At 43.6% G+C, this 19,760-nt stretch overlaps 1 protein-coding gene across 1 annotated transcript in view; it reads left to right on the plus strand.

The window, feature by feature from the left end:
* Positions 1 to 19,760, plus strand: part of LOC108089775 (nesprin-1) — a 95,045-nt gene that overhangs the window by 3,120 nt on the left and 72,165 nt on the right. Inside the window, 6 exon segments of the mRNA XM_017188168.2 lie at positions 6,181 to 6,242; positions 10,948 to 11,220; positions 11,688 to 11,854; positions 11,925 to 12,201; positions 12,293 to 14,899; positions 15,153 to 19,758. Coding sequence (XP_017043657.2) covers positions 6,181 to 6,242; positions 10,948 to 11,220; positions 11,688 to 11,854; positions 11,925 to 12,201; positions 12,293 to 14,899; positions 15,153 to 19,758 — 7,992 coding nt within the window.

Consider the following 19,760-nt stretch of genomic DNA (forward strand, 5'->3'; position numbering starts at 1 on the left):
CAGTCGGTCGGTTGGTCGCGCCCCGAACTTATATTTAACTGGCGATTTATATTATTTATATAGTATACTGGCGCACAGTGCGTTTGTTATGTATTCGCCACATCGACTGTTGGCAAGCAGTTTGTTACCTCTTTCCTTCGGCCGAAAAGGAAATTTATTGGCAGCCAAAAGCACTCGAACTACCCTTAGAACAGGTTGATGGGGTTGTAAGGAGGTTGGATTGTTGTCTATTATGTGACCTCCTCGCCTGTTATTATGTTAAGCACAACAACCAATTAAGTGTCTGGCAGGCTGTCTGTCTTTCCCTCCTCAGAATGTTGATCTAAACGGATCGAACAGTCTGTCCTCCGAATGACTAGCGCAATTTTTGGGCAGCACTTGACGATATTACATAGGGTATATGCAAATATTTTTAGACTCATATTTGTATCTATAGATACGCCCTGACTTTCGATTGGGGGTATTAATAATATGCGAGCATTTTGTGTGTATTATCTATAATATTTAGTGGTTATTCGGGGTAGTCCTATTACCACGCAGAATATTCTAGGCAAATTGATTTTTCATGTTTGCCATTTGGATTGGTTAGACAGTTTTGTGGGTTATTTTATTTATAGTTGATTAAAAGGTTGCGATAGTGTTAGACAGGTTCTAAACGCTGACAAAGATTGAAAGATAAACACTTTATTTGTATAAAGGTCAAGTGCAGCAATTATGATATTTAATTGATTTTTTTACTTTCCAAATGTTAAACTCAAAACATAAACTTGTTATAGGGTATCCAAAAATCCTAGAAAAATCGTAAATCGCAAGATGTCTTTATATGACAATTAGTGAGCATAAATCAAGTTTGCGTGAGCCAAAGTATTATTTTTCCTCTTCTCGGATCATCGTCAATGTCAGCATAACGGCTCGCTGTCAAATATTTTGATGTTGCGTGTTTCAGCAAACTGTTTGACTGCTTCGATAAATTTGTTTGTCAAAGCAGCAAAATTTGGCCTAAATGTGCGCCATATAACTACTATATTGGCAGGCATCCGGCACACATAAAGTATATCTATCGTATCATATACGAGTATTCCTACATGGAGACAGCGCTGTATAAATTTATAAACCAGCAAAAGTTCATCAAGCGTTCACTAATTGATGACAGGCACTGGTATATAGTATAGCAAACTATTGATTGTTGGCTTTTGACTTGGTTTCAATATATGTCGCCACTTTCGCAGCAATTATCATTAATGCCATTTTAATAGTTAAGCAAAAAAAAAACAAGCAAAAAACTAAACCTGCAACTCTTTGAATATTTATAATATGGCTTGCGGTAAATCGGCCATTCAGCTTCATCAAGCCGCAATTCAAAGTTAAATTTGACTATGAATATGATTTATGGGAGATATTCATTGCAAGGTTCAATGAAAATGAAAATGTTTTCAAAACAAAGTGGCAGCTAGCGTTATCTCAGGCGATCTGCCCGATCGGTCCGTCATTGTAGGTAATCTTACACAAACTGAACAATCCGGACAGCAGCCGTACAACTGAGATCATCGCCGAGTTATTTATTGATTCTGCTGGTGTTGTCGTTGTTGCTGCTGAAAGTATCCGTCAGCTTCAGTATTTATAGGGCATGTTGTTTAGCGGCATTTAATTGATGCCTAAAATGCGGTCCAGAGAAGTTGGCGCCTCGCGTTGAAATTCGAGCTGGGGTTTGTAAGTTAAGAAGCGAATCAAGTTTACATATAAAGACGAACTTGAAGTGCCCACAAGCTGCCACTCAGAATCAAAGTTCGCTCTTAACCTACAAAGTATATTTGCTTTCCAGTTTTTGATGTGGGAGCTGATCATTCCTATATCTTCCCCTCCAGATGTTGCTCATGTGGCAAAGTCAATTCACAAATTTTAATTTCGTGGCTTCCTCCTCCTCAGTTTTAAATTCTGCTGGTGGGCAGAAGATCTTTTGAAGATCTCTTCTGGAGCTTCTTTTGCGACTTTCGTGGCATACAAATTATCTTTTTTGTTTTTCGAGGCGTTTTTTGTTGCCTTATTTATTTTCTTTACGTTTTAGGTGCTCAATCATTTAGTTTTGAGTTTTGGCTATCGGTATCTGTTGGCTTGCTGAACGGTATTAATGACAAAAATAAATAAACATACGAACGCCCTTTGATTTTCGGTAAACATACCAAGTACATATACTTAATAATGACGCAATCCCACCACTTGACTCTGTTTAATATTTTCGAGTAGCTGCGAACTACCAAATGGGTTGGGGTGTTGTTGTGGGAGGGGCAACCTGTCGAAGGCAATGGAGCGTTAAGTTAAGTAATGCCATTTGTAAGACTCTTCAACATGTTGGCTTCGGGCAATTTATGCGGGCTTTTGCTGACATATTTGCTGTGCTCACTTGTCGCCGCAGGTGACAACAACAAGTGCAACTCGACACACCTCACTGCTCCTCGCTGTTGTGTTGAAATTTAAATTTAGCGAAATTTAAACAGTTGATACAATAATTATATAGCCTATGCTGTCGGAGTGATCACCACTTGGTTGATTGCCTAAGGGGAAGGTCATAATTTTGGTTTGCTTTATTATGATTTTTGAATAGCTTATCAAGTCGTTTGAACTTGGGAATGTTGTCTGAGTCAGTTGAAGTTTAGATAATGATTTGGTTTGAAAATTTGTTGTTGTGAACATAAATTTGTGATAACTAAGACGTTTCCGAAAAGATAATGGCGCTAGTCAAATTTATAGTAGGTTTAGAATGCTTTGGATTACATGTTTCCTTTTATTTCTTTTTCTTTTTATTCTACATTATGCAATGTAACGTAACCGAAATAATTAGGCAAACAAACATTAGTTTTTGTGTTACGGAAATCCACTGGAAATTTTAATTCCACGCATTTCCGTTGAAAAGCCCAACATATGCTATAAATCGTGTGCATTTAAACACACTCCCCTTAAACGATTCGATTGCCTTTTGTTTATGCAAATGGCCAGGAACATTTGATCGTATTTTGTGCTTTTTTTGGGAGGGAAACCCAAAACAATTAGCTGTGCGTGAAAGTAAATAAACCATTTTTACCGAACACTTCTTTGTTGTTCTCTCACTGAAAAGTCTTGGCTTCTTTTCTATTCTATTTATATATTGTAACTAGGCCAACTCAGACAGTCGGGCGACTGAAGCAGAATATATAAAAATCGTACTGCTCTTTTGAGTACTTTACTTTTTGTTATAATTTTCACTAGCTGATAATTAAAGGGGAGAGAAAAGCTAATAACTTTCATAGAAAAAACTGTAAAACTATTTTCTAAGATTTTATTTACAAGTTTTCTGTTATTTCTTCTTACCCTTAGACGCACTCATTAGATGGTAGAAATAGCGAAATACACATAAATAACAATCAGCCGACTTATCACTATAATCACCATCATTAACTCACTGACTGACTGAACCATTCATAAGTTTAAGTAAAAAAGAACCGACAACCGAAGAAACCAAAAGAGAAGAAAACAATTTACCGCTTTTAAGATTCTTTATTTTCGTTTTGGAAGAATCCACAATAATCGGTTCCCTCGGGGATCTTGTAATCAATTCAAACATCATTATTGAAATGGAAATTGAAGTGAACAAACCTGAAAAGTCATTCAACTTGAACGCTACACCCTGGCCTGATTTTTTTGCCCCTTGTTAATTGTTTTACGCATAATGCGGTGTAAAAATCAAACGTGATTTTGTGTGCTTTTACTTTTGATGTTGTTGTTTGATTTTGTCTAAACTTTTTTTGTGAGAGGCTGTGTTTTTATTTTTTTTACGCATTTTAACTGAACGGGCAACGCACTTAAAGTTAAGCAATTATATTCGCCTTCAACTTTAATTGGAACGAAAAGGTTTAATTACACAACTTTTAATTACACATTACAACCAAGTGGTGGAAATGGTTTTAAGCTTTTTTTGAGTAAAATAATTATACAAATTATATAAACGGAAAATCTTGTTAAGTGTATTTGCTTAAAACGATTTTTGTTTGTCGAACGCGCAATCTTTCTACACAATGTTTTATTATCATGACCCGCATTCCTCGCATCGTTATATAAGTTCTTATCAAATACCTGAACTTCAAGTGCATTTACGTATCTTTTCAATAATTGGCAAATGTTTTCGCTGATTAAAAAAAATATAGAAACAAAATAACTAATCAACAAGTGTCAGACACACAAATGTACATAAACATTTATTTTTGGTCAGGCCAAGACCCAAAATACGTACGAACCCAGCCAACTAGTTTTCTAAAGAAAATTTATTCACTGTGCCAAATGCGGTAGTTAAGATAATATATACGGAAAACATTTAACATTCGATGCCAAAAATATCGGGTACACCACAAACGAGTTTTTTGAAGAGGCGTCTAACGCTTTTGACCAAAACAACTTAATTGTTTTGGAATAAAAACAAGAGATATATATATTGCAAACCAGTAAAAGCGATTTTGAAGCTTCTAAAGAAATCAGTTAGCAGTTAGCCATAACAGGTTTATATAAACCGTATTTAATACAAATATATATTAGGTAATATGTTTATTGTAATCACATGTTTTGGGAAATTTCTTTGGCTGTGAAAGATTTAAATGCCACATTTGTAATAATTTATGTGGCCTGCTACATCTTTCCTTAGAAGCCATTACAGCATTTTAAAGTGTGTGGGAAACCATTAAAAAGCCCATTTGGTTTGATTTGAAATTTTGCCTTGGCTCAAGTTCACCTAGTTGCATAAATCGTTGGATTTTGCACTTGCCGAATGTTGGCAAAATAAATTATTTCATTTGAGAAGATTAATATATATACACGACTTTCAGTTGCTTTGCAAATTGCGCAACCTTGAACTAATTTCTATTTAAATAATCTTTTGTCAACATTTCAAAAATTGCGTCACTCAGCCAGCAATAAGTGAATGAAATTTCAATTCGAGAGAAATTGAAAACACAAGAAACAATTTGAGGGGATCATCTGAAATTAATTACAACAATTTGTGTGTGTTTTTTTACTTTGTGAAGTTGTCTTGATAATTGGCTGTGCGTTTGACGCTTTCATGGCTGTGTCGATTATATTTTATGTAATAATTCTTATTCCAAGCATTCTTCGTGTCTAACTGTAGAAATTTTCCATTTTCAAAAGAATAGTATTTCTTATTTATTACGGGAAATCTATTTTCGCTCCATACTGTTGGCATGCGTTTGGCCAACTGCCAGCAAAATCGAATCGAATAGACCACGCACTGGGCCAAGTCTTGGAGCTCTGTTCCCAATGGGCTGGATTTTGTCTGAGGGGTTTTCATGGGATTTTCGCCAGACAGCTGCTAGCTGCCATTTTCATTTACATTTCGGTTGCACTTTTCCATAATGACTCTGCCTTATGCGATTCTTTTCGCTCTTCTGTGTGTATTTTGATAATTGTTTACAAATTGATGTTTTTAACGCTTTGTTTATTATTTCAATTTGTCGGCTAAAGAATTAAATTGAGGTAATTAAGGCGCACAAAAAACGAGAGAAATGAGTAAATATTTGGTTTGGCCTATCTGCGAATTTGTGTTTACAATTCGCGGTCTACCTTTTGACGCATGCAAAGGGTCAACGAAATTGGAAATATTTTGCAGAGATTGTTTATGGGTCTGGTTTTGGAATTAAACATGGTTGTTTAAATGATTCATCAGAGAAATTCTTAGAATGCAAAAATTATAAATAATAATGGTAAAAGAACAAACAGTTGCAAATTAAAAATGTTTGTCATAAAAGTTTAAGATACCTACCACATTTTTAAAAATATTTGTTGAGGAAATTGTCCCATAAACTTTTCGCGATAATATCGCAAAAGCGAAAATGATCTCATCGTGTTAATTCGGTTTTATACACCAACTTAACTGATAATTCAATTAAAACAAACACCAGTTGTAGGAGCTGGCAAAACCGAAATGAAAACCAAAAACTGGTATATATCTTGTGTATACCAAGAAATGGATCTTATCGGTTGGGTTCGGTATCTTTAGTAGTATCGTCATGTCTCCGTTTCGCCTTTTTTGTATTTGTCGTCTCGGCTGCCGACACTTGTCCAACAATTAATTGCCAATGTACGAAATGTATTCCCCATTTACTGATTCCTACCTTTTCTTCTTTTTTTTTACATTTTCAGAGGAGCAAGAACGTGTGCAGAAGAAGACATTCACTAATTGGATTAATTCATACCTTTTGAAGGTGAGTAGTCAGTCTATCTTGTCTTTCCACAAGAGGTCTCAATCGATTTGTCTTTTCGTCTTGAGAGTGCCAATGAATTTTGTCTACGCCAAGTGGCATTGGAATTTGCATATAGATTTGCATTTGATAAACCAAGCGTGAGAGGTTTTTGTGTCTGCCAAAAAGCCAAACATAACTAACCCGCCGAAAAATGGGTTAAGGGGCGTGACACGTCCGACTCTCTGAATACAAAATGGGAAATTAGGCGTGATAAGCATTTATTTGTCGAGTAATTATGATGGAATAACGAGCGAACTAAATCTGATCGCTGATTGTGTGTTATACAAGCTATAAAATGCATGAAATTTAAAGGTAAATGGGTGAAAAGCATTTGAAAGCTATTCATTGAAAAAGATACTTTCAAGGTTACTAATTTGTTTTGTATTAGATTTCCTGATATGAACAATTTTTACACGACATGTATATAAATAAAAGAAATGTTATATTTTCTATTACAATGACGATTTTTCCTAGAAGCAATTTCAAAGAAATTCTTTCCCAAATTTATTCTGCCTTCTGGCTATTTGATCTTTTATGAGTTCTTGCAGACTTGCGAAAATCTGTAAAGCTGCCACCATTAGCATATGTGTGTGCTAATATGTACCTTCGGGTTCTGTTCAAACATTTATCATGTCTGAGCATATTCAAGTCACTCTGCCTTGCTGGATAGCTTCCAAGAATATCTTGTAAGTACACGCACCCAGCTCCTACCGATGCAAGAAATTCCTCAGCACATTTGTCTGGGTGCTCTCCATCTTTCTCCACTTTAGCCTTTTTACAATGCAAATAAGATGGATAGGAAAATGGTTGGAAGAAATCCAAAGAGAGCCAGAAGTTGACTGCTGGCTGTCTAACCGAAGTTGCCTGAAAGCAAACAACAAACAAGAGAGTTGCATTAATGGCCAACGTATCTTTCAGATAGTTCCGTTTCAGCCGGGGATCGGTTGGCAACATCAATCGCATTGCCATTAACCCGCAAGAAACCCACGCGACGCCTACTGACTTACTTTCTTGCCCGAACGGAGGTGATTTAATGCAGTTTTCAGTCTTTTCAGACTTTTCAGGCTTTTCAGACTCTCCCCAGTTGGAGTAAGTAACAGATTGAGTAGTGAGCCATGTTTCGTTTGGTGTCTCAAATGTGTTATCTTTTAATACCAACGGCAATCTGCAGACATGAGCCGGTAATTTTTCCCTGCCCACACAACAGTGGTCAAAAAATTAGTAGTTATTCGAAGTGGGGGAAAAAAATGTATGCTGAACTTTAAGTTTTAGAAGAATTCCCATTTAGGTGGTTTACAATAAATTGCACAAATATTTTTTAGCAATCAAAGTAACTTACTTTCTGAATTTTATACAATTGTACTTAGCAATACCAGTGTTATTTGCTCTCTTGCTATATATAAAATGCATTTGTGAAAAAGTGTTGCCGGCCGGCCGGCAATTATTCGAATACAATCCAATCTGGGCAGGCACTGGAAACCAGTTCCTCGACTTGGAGACTCGATAAGGCTGCGGCGACTGAATGGCATACAAAAAAGGAGCAGCAGACATGCAAGGCTCTCCGAATTGATTTGCAGAATGCGTGGGCTCGGCTTCCCTGATTGAAGTCATATATATTTCAGTCGCCCAAGGAGTCGGAGATGCAACATCTACATCATTGGGTTATGCAATATGCAAATGAGTCACTTAATGTGCATAATGACATGGCAAATTGCTGTCGCTGCCTTTGTAATTGCACAACCATTGAGTTGACACGTTTCACGTCGGAGCAATAAAGTAAATGGCAAAAAATCTCACTCTTGCTATTGCTAATAAAAAGTGATTTATTTAATTTTTGCTGTTACCTATTGGAGCTTCGTTAGAGCTGGCAATTAGCAAGCATCTTCCATTCCATTCCAACAGATACGTCGTATCCAACAGATACACACTCGCATGTAAAAACGTTTGATTTTGATGGGGCAGCCCAAAAATGTTGAATCGGTATACGTTTCATTTCAAGCTCATTTCAAGGTGAACAAGGTTGGTTTTTCGGTTTCGTTGACGACCCAAAAACCCGCTCTGGACGCTCGCTTTTCATAGAATTTGATTAAAATTTATGAATTAATTTGTACGCTTGAACCAGCAGCGTTGTGGGTCGCATTGTCACTGCTAGATGGTTGGATGTTCAGTTTTTTGAGTGGCGAGTAACTGGCCCCAGACCCCCAGATACCCAGTTCTCCACACCCGTTCGCTTTCGTTTCTTTATGACATAATTGATGGCAACGCCCCGGCACGAGTCGTGCCCTCTGTTGAAACTCCCGCATGGGAATCCATGTCGCCGGCACCGAAAAGAAACCAAAGTGAAAGGATCTGGCTATTAGAGGTGATTAAATTAGAAAGGATTTCATCGCGCGAAAGTGGGTTACGAATGCTGGGGGTAAGCACATTTGTCAGGTGCTCATCTAATTGTGTTGGTCAGGCGACAAGTGAAACGATAAGAAAAGATTTACAATCCTCTAGACAGTGAATCACTTTGGGTGACGGATTATAATTATAACTGACTGAGTTTGTAGGCCTCATAAACCTAAGCTTTTTATTTAAATCCCAAACGGATGCAAAACTATTTCATAGCATTTTATAAAAAATATCTCTTTGAAGCATTAAAACTTCAACCAGTTAAATATTTAAAGCTCCGCCAGCCGTAAGACTTGAAATAACATCATTAGGCACTTAAACACCGGACTCACCCACCCACTTATCAACCTAACTCAAGATAATTATAATACTCAGCGGTCTGATCAAGGCAAGGTAACCAGTTTGCGATTAGCCAGTAAGACCCATTTTTTCGATGTCATGTTTGGGGGGTATTAAGTGCCCCAGAGACGCCCAGGCAACGGCTGTAATGACATATGTCGGCCCCGAAATAAACAGCGGAAAGACACAAGAACTTTTTCATAAAACACTATGACACCATAAATTCCGGAAATAAATGGGAAAAAAAGGGCGTACCCAGGAGAACAGGAAACGGAAGCATTGAAATTGATTTCGCTATGTCAGTTCTGAAGGAGAATTCACACAAAAATGACAAGTTTTTGCTGGTAAAAGTTTTCGCCAGCCATTGTCATTGTCTTTTGCATGTTGGCAACAGTTGAACAAAGTTTTGCAGAAACTATTTACCCACAAGAAAGCTCAATTAAATGCTACACTCAATTACAATGAATTTTCCCCGCTTTGTCGTTCGCTTTTTCTTCATTTGTTTGTTTGTTTGTTAGTTTGTTTGTTTGTGGGTTTGTGGTGGCACTTCCGTTTGCCGCTGCCTTAATGGCATTACCTTAAAAATTGTAATCTTTTGCGGTGGATTCAAGTTAAATGCCTGCTCGTGCCACTTGCCAATTTGTCTTGGCTCGCACTGAAGTATCGCCGCGAATTTATCGCTTTGGCCAACATCAATTTAAACTATTTTAATTGATTTAATGCGCCTTAATTTTGAATGATTCCGTGAGCTGCATTGCATTGATAAACCGAAAACAAACTTATGCAAAGCGTTAATGAGTATCCGAAATTGACCGTGGTTAATCCATTTAATCCATCGTTGCACCCCATTAATTTTGTTTATTTATTTAGCTGTGAATGCTTAACGCTTTCATAGTCGCGTACTGCACATAATATAGTCATAAATGTGCTATTAAGGGAAAAGCCATAAGCCACTTGAAGCCAATTGTTGGGAACTTTGCCCTCTTTTAGAAAAAGGTCGTTAAAATTAATTAAAAAAAAATTTATATGGCGAGGAAAGTTTGATTAGAGTTTAACTGTGTACTTTTAATACATTTAGGTAATTTAAAGTTTTTTTGACCCCGGCTCTTGTCTTATAATTTTTCGATGCATTGGAAAATATTTCCCTAAACTGCTAATACCAGTACGCAAAATTTTGCGTTTCCAGGTGGTCGAAATTTCGACCCCTGTTCATGTCGGATTTTTCCAAGTTTTCTAATGTTTTGCGTGGGGGACGGTGGCCCAGCAGGTAGAGCGCTGGCCTCCGGTTCGGAAGGCCCGGGTTCAAGTCGAGCCCCAGGCTCCCCGAGAAAAAGAAACGGTCTCTTTTCCAAATCTCCACCACTTCTATGCTCTATCGCTCACTTAACATTAGTAACAAATTTCGGCTCCCCGGACCCGCACACCCCCTCGTCCACGTTACTATGGACCCAACAATAAAACTTTCGTCACTCCTAGATGGCGCCAGGTGGCATCCCCACCGCTAGGATAAGTCGCTACTGGCTTATCACCGGTACGATCGAAAATCATTGATAACGAATCCTCTACAAGAAATTGTAGAGGCTCTAAGCTCCCGGGGTGGAGTAACAGAATGTAAATTTTTTTTAATGTTTTGCCAATAGGAGACCTAATTCTCGAGGTACACAGCTTATAACTTTGCCAATTTTTGTCAGATTCCAAAGTGGCATACCTCTAAATGTTTGTAATCACAGTCTTAAAGAAAATGCATTTTAAATTTTTCATTTTTAAATGATCCATTTTTTTTACCCCTGTTTATATTCGATTTTTTTCACTTTCCGATGGATTGTGATATGGTCATATGGTGACCCAGTACCCATAACATGTCCAATTTCATGGTTTTCCTCACTCCCCCTTATAAACAACATTAATTAATTAATTTGCTTATCCGTTACAGCGTGTTCCACCGCTTCGCATCGATGATTTAATCAATGACTTACGCGATGGTACGAAACTAATTGCATTACTCGAAGTTCTGTCCGGCGAACGTTTGCCCGTGGAGAAGGGCCGCGTCCTGCGACGTCCACATTTCCTGAGCAATGCCAACACGGCCCTGCAGTTTCTGGCCAGCAAACGGATCAAGTTGGTCAATATTAATCCCGCAGATCTGGTGGATGGGAGACCACCAGTTGTGTTGGGCTTGATATGGACGATCATCTTGTACTTCCAGGTAAGCCTAAACATACATTTAAACTTATATGATAAACACAGAGTGCACCAGTTTCACAAATTGAGCGCACTGCCGAAAATTGGTTGCTAGTTGTACACCTTCTCACGAGGCTACCACCAGTAGAGATGTACACTCGAAGTCCAAACCCCACAAATGCTAAAAACTTTGATCGTAATTAACCCAATGAACCTTCTTTTTCTATATATCATAAACTTTAACGTACACAAGCTTCGTAAAAAGAGGCGGAAAAACATAGTAGTAGTTATAAATTATGCGCCACAGGTGGGTCCAAGTCGAAAGTAATAATTGTTGTGTCGTGTGTACCTCATATTATTTTTGGGTAGAAAATCGTTTTTAGTTGGTAGCCAAACCCTTTAAGGCACTTCCATATCTTAAGTTAACCCATTACATTCGATTGCATGCGGGATTATGATTGGATATTTGCTAATTCATTTATTTATTCATAGATCGAGGAGAACAGCCGCAACCTAGAGTATTTGGGTCATGGTATTGGCGGTTCGGTTAGTTCCCTCGATAGTGTTGGCAACCAGAAGCACGGCGACCTTAAGGCTGAGAAGTGGAAGCAGGGTGCCAGGAAGACCCTGCTCAACTGGGTGACCAATGCCTTGCCAAAGTGAGTATATCTAAAGTAAGACTATATATAGTTATGATTTCTAATTTATTTATTTATTGTATAACAACAGAGACAGTGGTGTGGAGGTGAAGGATTTCGGCGCCAGCTGGAGAGATGGCGTCGCCTTCCTCGCTCTCATCGATGCCATCAAGGCGAACCTGGTCAACTTGGCTGAGCTGAAGAAGACCAGCAACCGTCAGCGTCTGGAGACTGCTTTCGATGTGGCCGAAAGCAAGTTGGGCATTGCCAAGCTCCTGGACGCTGAGGATGTGGACGTACCCAAGCCGGACGAGAAGAGTATCATGACATATGTGGCGCAATTTTTGCACAAGTATCCCGAACCAAAGGTGAGTCAAGACAGCTAAGAAATCCCTTATGAACGTTCTAAAATATTAATAAATGTTATTTACCTATTACCTTTATTAATCATTTTTTTAGGGTGCTTCCCGCGATCAATCGCATGCGCAGCAGGAAGCCGACGAACTGCGTCGCTTCCTGGTGGAGAAGACCACCGAGTACGAGCCCATGGTCATGATGAGCTCGTTCCCACGCGATTTCAGTGAATATTTATTAGCACGTTCTGAAGTCGATGCCCATTTGGCCGCGTATAACCGCTTGAAACAGCTGGTGGAGAGCCAGAGCGGTTTCCTGCAGGTCTCCCGCCAATCCTGGGAGGAGATCAACGAGCTGTGGCAGCGCCTCCAGTACCAGATGATGTACTGGCTCTGGCTGCTGGACTCTGAGCTGCCCGGCGACTTCGGCACCGTTGGCAAATGGTTAGCCGAAGCGGAGAAACTATTAATGGACAATGATATACCGAATGCAATGAATGAGGAGACGGCCGCCGTGATCAGCAGGAAGCTGGAGGAGCACAAGCTCTTCTTCGCCGATCTGCCACGCATTCTGGCCATGTTCGATAATGCCAAGCGATCCCCGTTGGCGCAGCAGATTCCCCTGGAGCAGTTGCGCAACATGGAGCGCCGTCTTCAGGAGGTTGGACCCAAGGCAGCGGAGCGCAGGATTCGATTGAAGTTCCTGGAGCACAAGTGCTGTCTGATTGCCTTCCTGAACCTTGTGGAGAACAAGATGCGCGGCTGGACCGGCAAGTACGGGCAGGAGGAGAAGGTGGCCCAGCAGCTGGAGCAGTACAAGAACTTTGTGTCGCGCAACAAGATCTTCCAGGAGTTCCAGAAGGCCTTCGTCGATATGCAACAGGTGGTCGATGAGTACAAACGCGAGGGAAATGTTCCGCGCAAGGAGATCAACGAGATCGATCGCTTTATGTACGAAACCGAGGAGCGCTGGAAGCGCGTTTCCATGGAGCTGAAGTGCTGCCAGAACTCCCTGGAGGAAGTGGTCAACTGCTGGCGTAGCTGGAACCAATTGGCGCCCACCTGCGAGGAGTGGCTTCTGCTGGCCGAGCAGAAGATCAACCAGAGCGAGGACGAGCGTCTGGACTTCTTCCAGGACATCCCGGTGTGGAAGGACAAGTTCGATGCCCTCGCCAATTCTGCAAATTATTTGATTGCCTCCTGCGAGGAGCCCATTGCCCAGCAGCTGCGTCAGCGGCATGGAGCTCTCTCTGAGCGATTTGAGCGACTGTTTGCCAACACCAAGCAGTACATGCATGCTGGAGACATCATCCGTTCCCGCCAGGAGTACAAATCGGGCATTGAACAGCTCTCCAGATGGTTGCGCGGAGCTGAAAGCGTTCTGGATCAGAGGCAAGTCCTCGGCAACAGTGAGCAAATCAAGCAGTACGGCCAGCAGTTGCAGAAACTGGCCAGTGAAATCGATGACAATGAGGAGTTGTTCAAGACAATCAGCAGGAATTTCCAATCCTTGATTCAGGATCTTTCGCGTGACGAAGTGGACAAGATGATGAAGCTCCTGAAGCAGGAGAAGGAATCACTGGTGCGCATTCGCGCCCAGTTGCCTGCCAAGCTGCATCTGTTCCACCAACTGCAGATCCAGCAGGAATCCCTGGAGGCTGGCCAAAAGGAGATCCATCAGTGGTTGAGCGAGGCCGAACAGCTTCTGGGAACCCACAATCTCTCCGGCGGCCGTGACTCCATCAACGAGCAACTGCAGAAGCACAAGACCTACTTCTCGCGCACCGTCTACTATCGATCGATGCTGGAGAGCAAGAACAAGGTGTTCCAGAACCTTCTAAAGGCGGTGTCCGCTGATGACAAGATCGACACCGCTCCGGCATCGCAGCAAATGCAGCAGCTGAACGATCGCTTCAACTATGTGATCCAGAATGCCCAGCAGTGGGAGCAGCGCTTGGACTCCGCCGCCGGCGGATGGAGCAACTTCAAGGACAACGAACGAGTGGTCAGCGAATGGCTCACCCAGGCGGAGTCCATGCTGGTGGAGAAGCACATCGAGTCGAAGACCACCACTGAGACGCAGAAGTACTTCTTCGAGCAGGTCAACGATCGCTGGATGAACGATCTGGTGCAGTCGGCTCAGCAACTCCTGACCACTCTGCCCGCCCAGGAGCAACCTGCGGTGGTCCACAGCGTGGAGCAGTTGCAATCCCGCTGGAAGAATGTCTTGTCTCAGGCTCCGTTGCACCTGCTGAAACTGGAGTTCCGACTGGACGAGAATGCCTTCTATCAGTCCCTGAAAGATGTCGAGAAGGAGTTGCAGCTGGAGCAGCAGGCTCTCAATCGCAACGAGGACGTGGACTCCATTCTGCAGCGCAACCAGCAGTTCCTCTTGCAACAGGACGCCGTTCCTCGCCTGGAGCGTTGCCTTCAGAACATGCAACGCTTGGCTCAGGCCCACAGGCAGCAGCAACCCGGTGACATCAGTCTTGATCAGGCCTACGACAATGCCAAATCCCAGTGGCAACTGTTGTCCAACAAACTGGGCGACATGCGCCAGACCCTCCAGCAAATCCCGGCCCAATGGCAGGGTTATCACCTGAAATTCAACGACATGGTCAACTGGATGAACGGCGTGGATCAGAGTCTGAAGAACATTGTCAATGAAGTGAACACCATGGAGGAATTCGAAAAGGAGAAAGTTGTCTTCCAGGTGAGCTGCATAAATTATATTTAATTAAGCTTTCCATTTCATTCATCCCTAAATAATCTTCTCATTACCCATCATGCATGCAAAAAGCTGAGGGAGCTAGTGGTAACTAATCTGATATTATATAGAATCTATAATCACTCTTCACTGTGTTGTAAACTTCCTTAAGACAGATATTACTTCTGTGTGAAATAAGTTTACTGGCAGCACAGTTCCTTGTAACCCAAAACTAATTCATTATTATTTTTTACAATAGAAAATCTGCCAAGATGCTGACAACAAACGCGAGGATATGAAGTGGCTGGTCAAGACCTTGGACTCTCTGCTCAGTTACGCCACCGAAGATGAGGCGAATCTGGAACAGAAGAAGCTGGAGGACCTGATTGCTCGCTACAAGAACCTGATACCCACAATTGAGATTACGATGGTCAAGACGGAGGTGTTCTCCAAGTGCTACACCTACCGACGCGAAGTCCACGAGGTTGTGTGTCTGCTGAGCAAGGTCAAGGATCAGACGGCCAATATCCCAGCTCCCGACAGCCTGGAACGTGTCAATCGCCTGATTGAAGAGCAGCAGTACGCCATCAATCAGCTGGATCACCAGCGTCCGCACATCATGTCCATGCTGCAGAGAGGACGTGATCTTGTCAAGGATGTCCATGCCCCAGCCTTTGTGAACGCTGAGGTCAAGAATCTGGAGACGGGATGGAATCAGGCCTACACCGAAACCTCGGACAAACTGCAGGCCTTGAAGGGCACCCAGGCTGTTTGGAGCGAGTTCGTGGACCAGAAGAACGACATCTTCTCCATGCTGCAAACGGCGGAGACGGAGCTCCGTTCCCTGACGCCCCTGCAAACCGATCCCAAGAACGTCAGCCAGGATCTGAAGTCGAAGAGGGATCTCAATGTGCAACTGCAGCAGGCTTCCCACCAACTGCTGCCCAAGTTGCATGCCCTCAAATCGGAACTCGCTCCTCTGGCGGCGGCCGACAAGCGCCCCATTCTGGAGAAGGAGGTGACCGAGGTGGAGAAGATGTTCTTCAACACCATGGAGCACGTGAAGGATCGCGTCGGCTACCTAGAGGACTACAGTGCCAAGTGGAACAACTACAAGACCCGCCTCGCCGAACTGCAGGAGTGGGCCAACAAGGTGGCGCCTAAGAACATCGAAGCCCTCCAGTCCGAGGATCTGACGCCGGAGGAGCGGGTGGTCAAGGTGCAGGCCTTCAAGCGCATCCTCGGGGATCGCATGAAGCAGCTGGACCTCTTGGCCGCCGACGCCTCCGAGTTGGCTCCCAAGGAGGGCAACATTGCCGAGGCCAAGCGACTGAAGGGCGAGATCACCAAGCTGCAGGAGGTGCTCAGCGCCATCAATCGCAACGTGGACCACCAGGCACAGGCCGTGCAGGAAGATCTGGTCAACTGGCAGCAGTTCCAGGCCGGTCTGCAGCAGATCAAGCCAGCCGTGGAGCAGAGCGAAGTCAAGGTAAATAATGTAGTTTCTAAGCCCATCTCCCTCGAAGAAGCCGTTGCCATGCAACAGAATGCCCAACAATTCGAGACACAGTGCCAGGAGCAATTGGACAAGCTCCATGGCATATCAAACATCAGTCATAAAATGTTATGTAAGACCAATGCCCCCGACGAATTGGATGCCATGCACTCCCGCTGGACTGCCGTCCATGAGAATGCAAAGCAGGCGAGCGCCAAGCTCGAGAAGTTGGTGGCCAATTGGAAGTCATTCGACGCCGATGCCGCCAAGCTCGAGGATTGGGTTGGCCAGGGCGAGCAGCTGATGTCCAAGCGACCGGCTGTCTTGAACACCCCGCACATTGACAAGCTCGAAAAGGAGCTGGTCAAGCTAAAGTCCTTCAACAACGAGATCTCGCAGCAGCAGGCCAAGCTCGTCACTCTGGGTCAGAATGCCGATCAAATTAGCCTGCACTTGGCACCAGAAGGTGCCGCTGCTCTGAAGGATCGCGTCAACCAGATGAAGGGCAAGCTGCAGAAGCTATCAGAGGCCACGCGCGGCAACATCAACGAGGTTTCCGATGCCATCATTTCGCGGCAGGACTTCAATGCCAAGCTGGTTAACTTCTCGAACTGGATGGAGCAACTGCGCAACCAGGTCACCCAAGTGGAGGAGATCAATCCGGAGCGTGTGGAGACAAGTCTCCATGTTATCCACGCCTTGCTTCAGGAACATGCCGACAAGAAGCCAAGCTTCAATGCCATCTACGATGAAGTGAAGCAATTGGCCTTGGGAGCCACTCCCGAGGAGTCGAATGCCCTGAATGATGCCTACACCGCTTTGGTGGTTAACTATCAGAACCTGGAGACCAACATGCTGCAGAAGAAGGCCGCTCTGGAGAAGTGGACTGAACTGCTGGGCTGGAAGAACGATACGGAGTCGCATTTGAACTATCTTAAACACCAGCTAGACAAACCAGAAGGACCCGCTGCCGAGGAACTGACTAAGGTAATCGATGAGATCGATAACTTGGGTCAGGGCATTGGCTACTGGAAGGGTCAGGCCAAGGAGATCGATGAAAACCCAGCCATTCAATTGAGAGATGCTTTGTCCCGTCGACCACTGATTGCCACTCAAATCGTTAACGATGTCGAGAACAAGTTGGAGAACTTGAAGCTGCGATCGCAGAACCAGCAGCAGCAAATCCAGCAGATGACCGTTCGCAAAGATAAGTTCCATGCTCTGGAACACAACTTCGGTCAGGCTCTGCAAGAGAATCGCGCCAAGCTGGATGAGATCCTTAAACAGCATCCCACGTTGAACAACATCGATCAGATCATCGCCGATTTGGTGGCTCTGAATGATGCCTTGAAGTACCAGGCGGATCTAAAGAATCGCATTCACGACGAAGGTTCTCTGCTGATGCGTGAAGATATTGCCAGCATGCCTGCCATTCAGGAGAGCCTCCTCATCATGGATAAGAACTACGATTCCCTTCAGAACGAAATTGCCGATCGCATTCAGAAATACAACTTGATCAGCCAGGCGTTGAGGGAATACGCTGACTCCAAGGATAAGTTCTCCAAGGAGCTGAAGAAGGCAGAAGACTTGTTCAATGCCATTCCCCAACAGCCACGCGATGAAACTGAACTGCATCAGGCTTCCGAGAAGACCAGAAAGACCATGGAACAGTTGCGCAAATCCAAGCTCAGCTTGGATGAACTGGAGCGACGTGGCAGCAATGTGGGAAAACTTTTCAGTGCCATTGGAGAGCCAATTCCACAGGAAGTCCCACAAGAGGTAGCCACTGCCAAGCAAACCTGGCAGGATCTGCACGACAAGACAGCCAAGAATGCCCATGTCTACGAAACCGAAGCGGTTATTTGGTCGCAGATTGAAGATGCCAAGAAGGATCTGCTTCCCTGGTTGTCCGAAACAAACCAGGGACTCTGCGATGCTGCTGATAACTCCATCGAAATCGAGTTTGGTCCTATGCGTCTGAGCAAATATCGCACGGAGTTGCCTTCCTATCAGGCTCTGAAGGATTCGATTGTGGAGAAGACCAATGACTTGGTGAAGATTAACAAAGGTGCAGAGATTCCAGCTCTGTCCGCTCTCAACAAACTCTTGACTGAGCAGTTCGCTGAAGTGAGCAACAATGCTGATCGCCTAAGTGCTGTTACCACTTCGTTTAATGATCAGGAACAAGAGTTGCGCAAACGCTCCAAGGAAGCTGGCGAAAAGGTGAGCAAACTCCGTGAGCAGTTGATCAAATGCGATGACATGTCTGGTGATAACAATAAGATCATGGAACGTCTACTGCAATGCCGAGCCTTGCGTGGTGAACTGGACAACAGCGGAAACGAGATCGATAACATTAAACAGAAGGTCGATGAGCTGCGTAATCTGTATCCCACTTTCAGTGAGTCCATCATACCCAAAGAACTGAACAATGTGCAGAAACGCTATGAGAACGTAGATCTGTATGCCAAGAAGATCGAGAGCTCCCTGCTGCAGTTCCTTAAGAAGTTCCACGCCGATAAAGTGGGCATGCTGAAGCGCATCATTGCCACCCAACGCGAAAAGGTTGCCTGGTGTCAGCCGGAGTCGTCTAGTGACAAATACAACCTGGATGTGAAGAAGTCCTCGCTTCAGGAGGTCAGCAAGAGCATTGATGATTGCAAGGCACGACATGCCGAGACCCTTAAGTCCCTAGAAATGCTGAAGGCTGTGGAATCGCCACAAAATCTAGCCGAACTTACCAACGATGCTGAGTTGCTTCGCAAGGACATGCAGGCTCTGCAGGACAGCTTCGACAAAATCAAGGGAATCCTCGACGAGAACGTGGACTTGTGGTCGCAGTACGAGCAATCGAACGAGCAGATTTCCAACTGGTTGCGTGACGTTGAAGGACGTGTCAAGGCGGAGACCAGCAGCCAAGTTAATCTACCCGAGGTGCCACAGAAGCTGCAGGAGTTGTCCATACTCCAACAGGATGTGCTGGCTCACGAACCCATTATCAACAACCTCGAGCAGACATCCCAACAGCTGATTGAAAAGAATCCAGAGGCAAGAATTGGACAGTTTGTCACTCATTTAGTGCAGCGTTATCAGGCAGTTTCTAAAGCTCTGAATGGTTACATCGATAAGATCCGGGGTGCTCAGTTGTCGAATGCCAACTTTGCCAAGGCAGCCAAGGACTTCAACGAATGGTTCGGAGATGCCAAGATCGAGTTCCAAGAACTGGCTCGCATGGGATCGCCGGGATCTTCTTCGGCCACAGCTCAACAACTGCAGACCGTCAAGAACTACATCAAGACCTTCGACAATGGTCAGGTTCTGCTGAACAACGCTGTGGACATTGGCGAAGCCTTGTATCCAGTTGTTTCCCCG

Source organism: Drosophila ficusphila, unplaced genomic scaffold (assembly GCF_018152265.1).
Source record: "Drosophila ficusphila isolate 14025-0441.05 unplaced genomic scaffold, ASM1815226v1 contig_412, whole genome shotgun sequence".
Lineage (NCBI taxonomy): Eukaryota > Metazoa > Arthropoda > Insecta > Diptera > Drosophilidae > Drosophila > Drosophila ficusphila.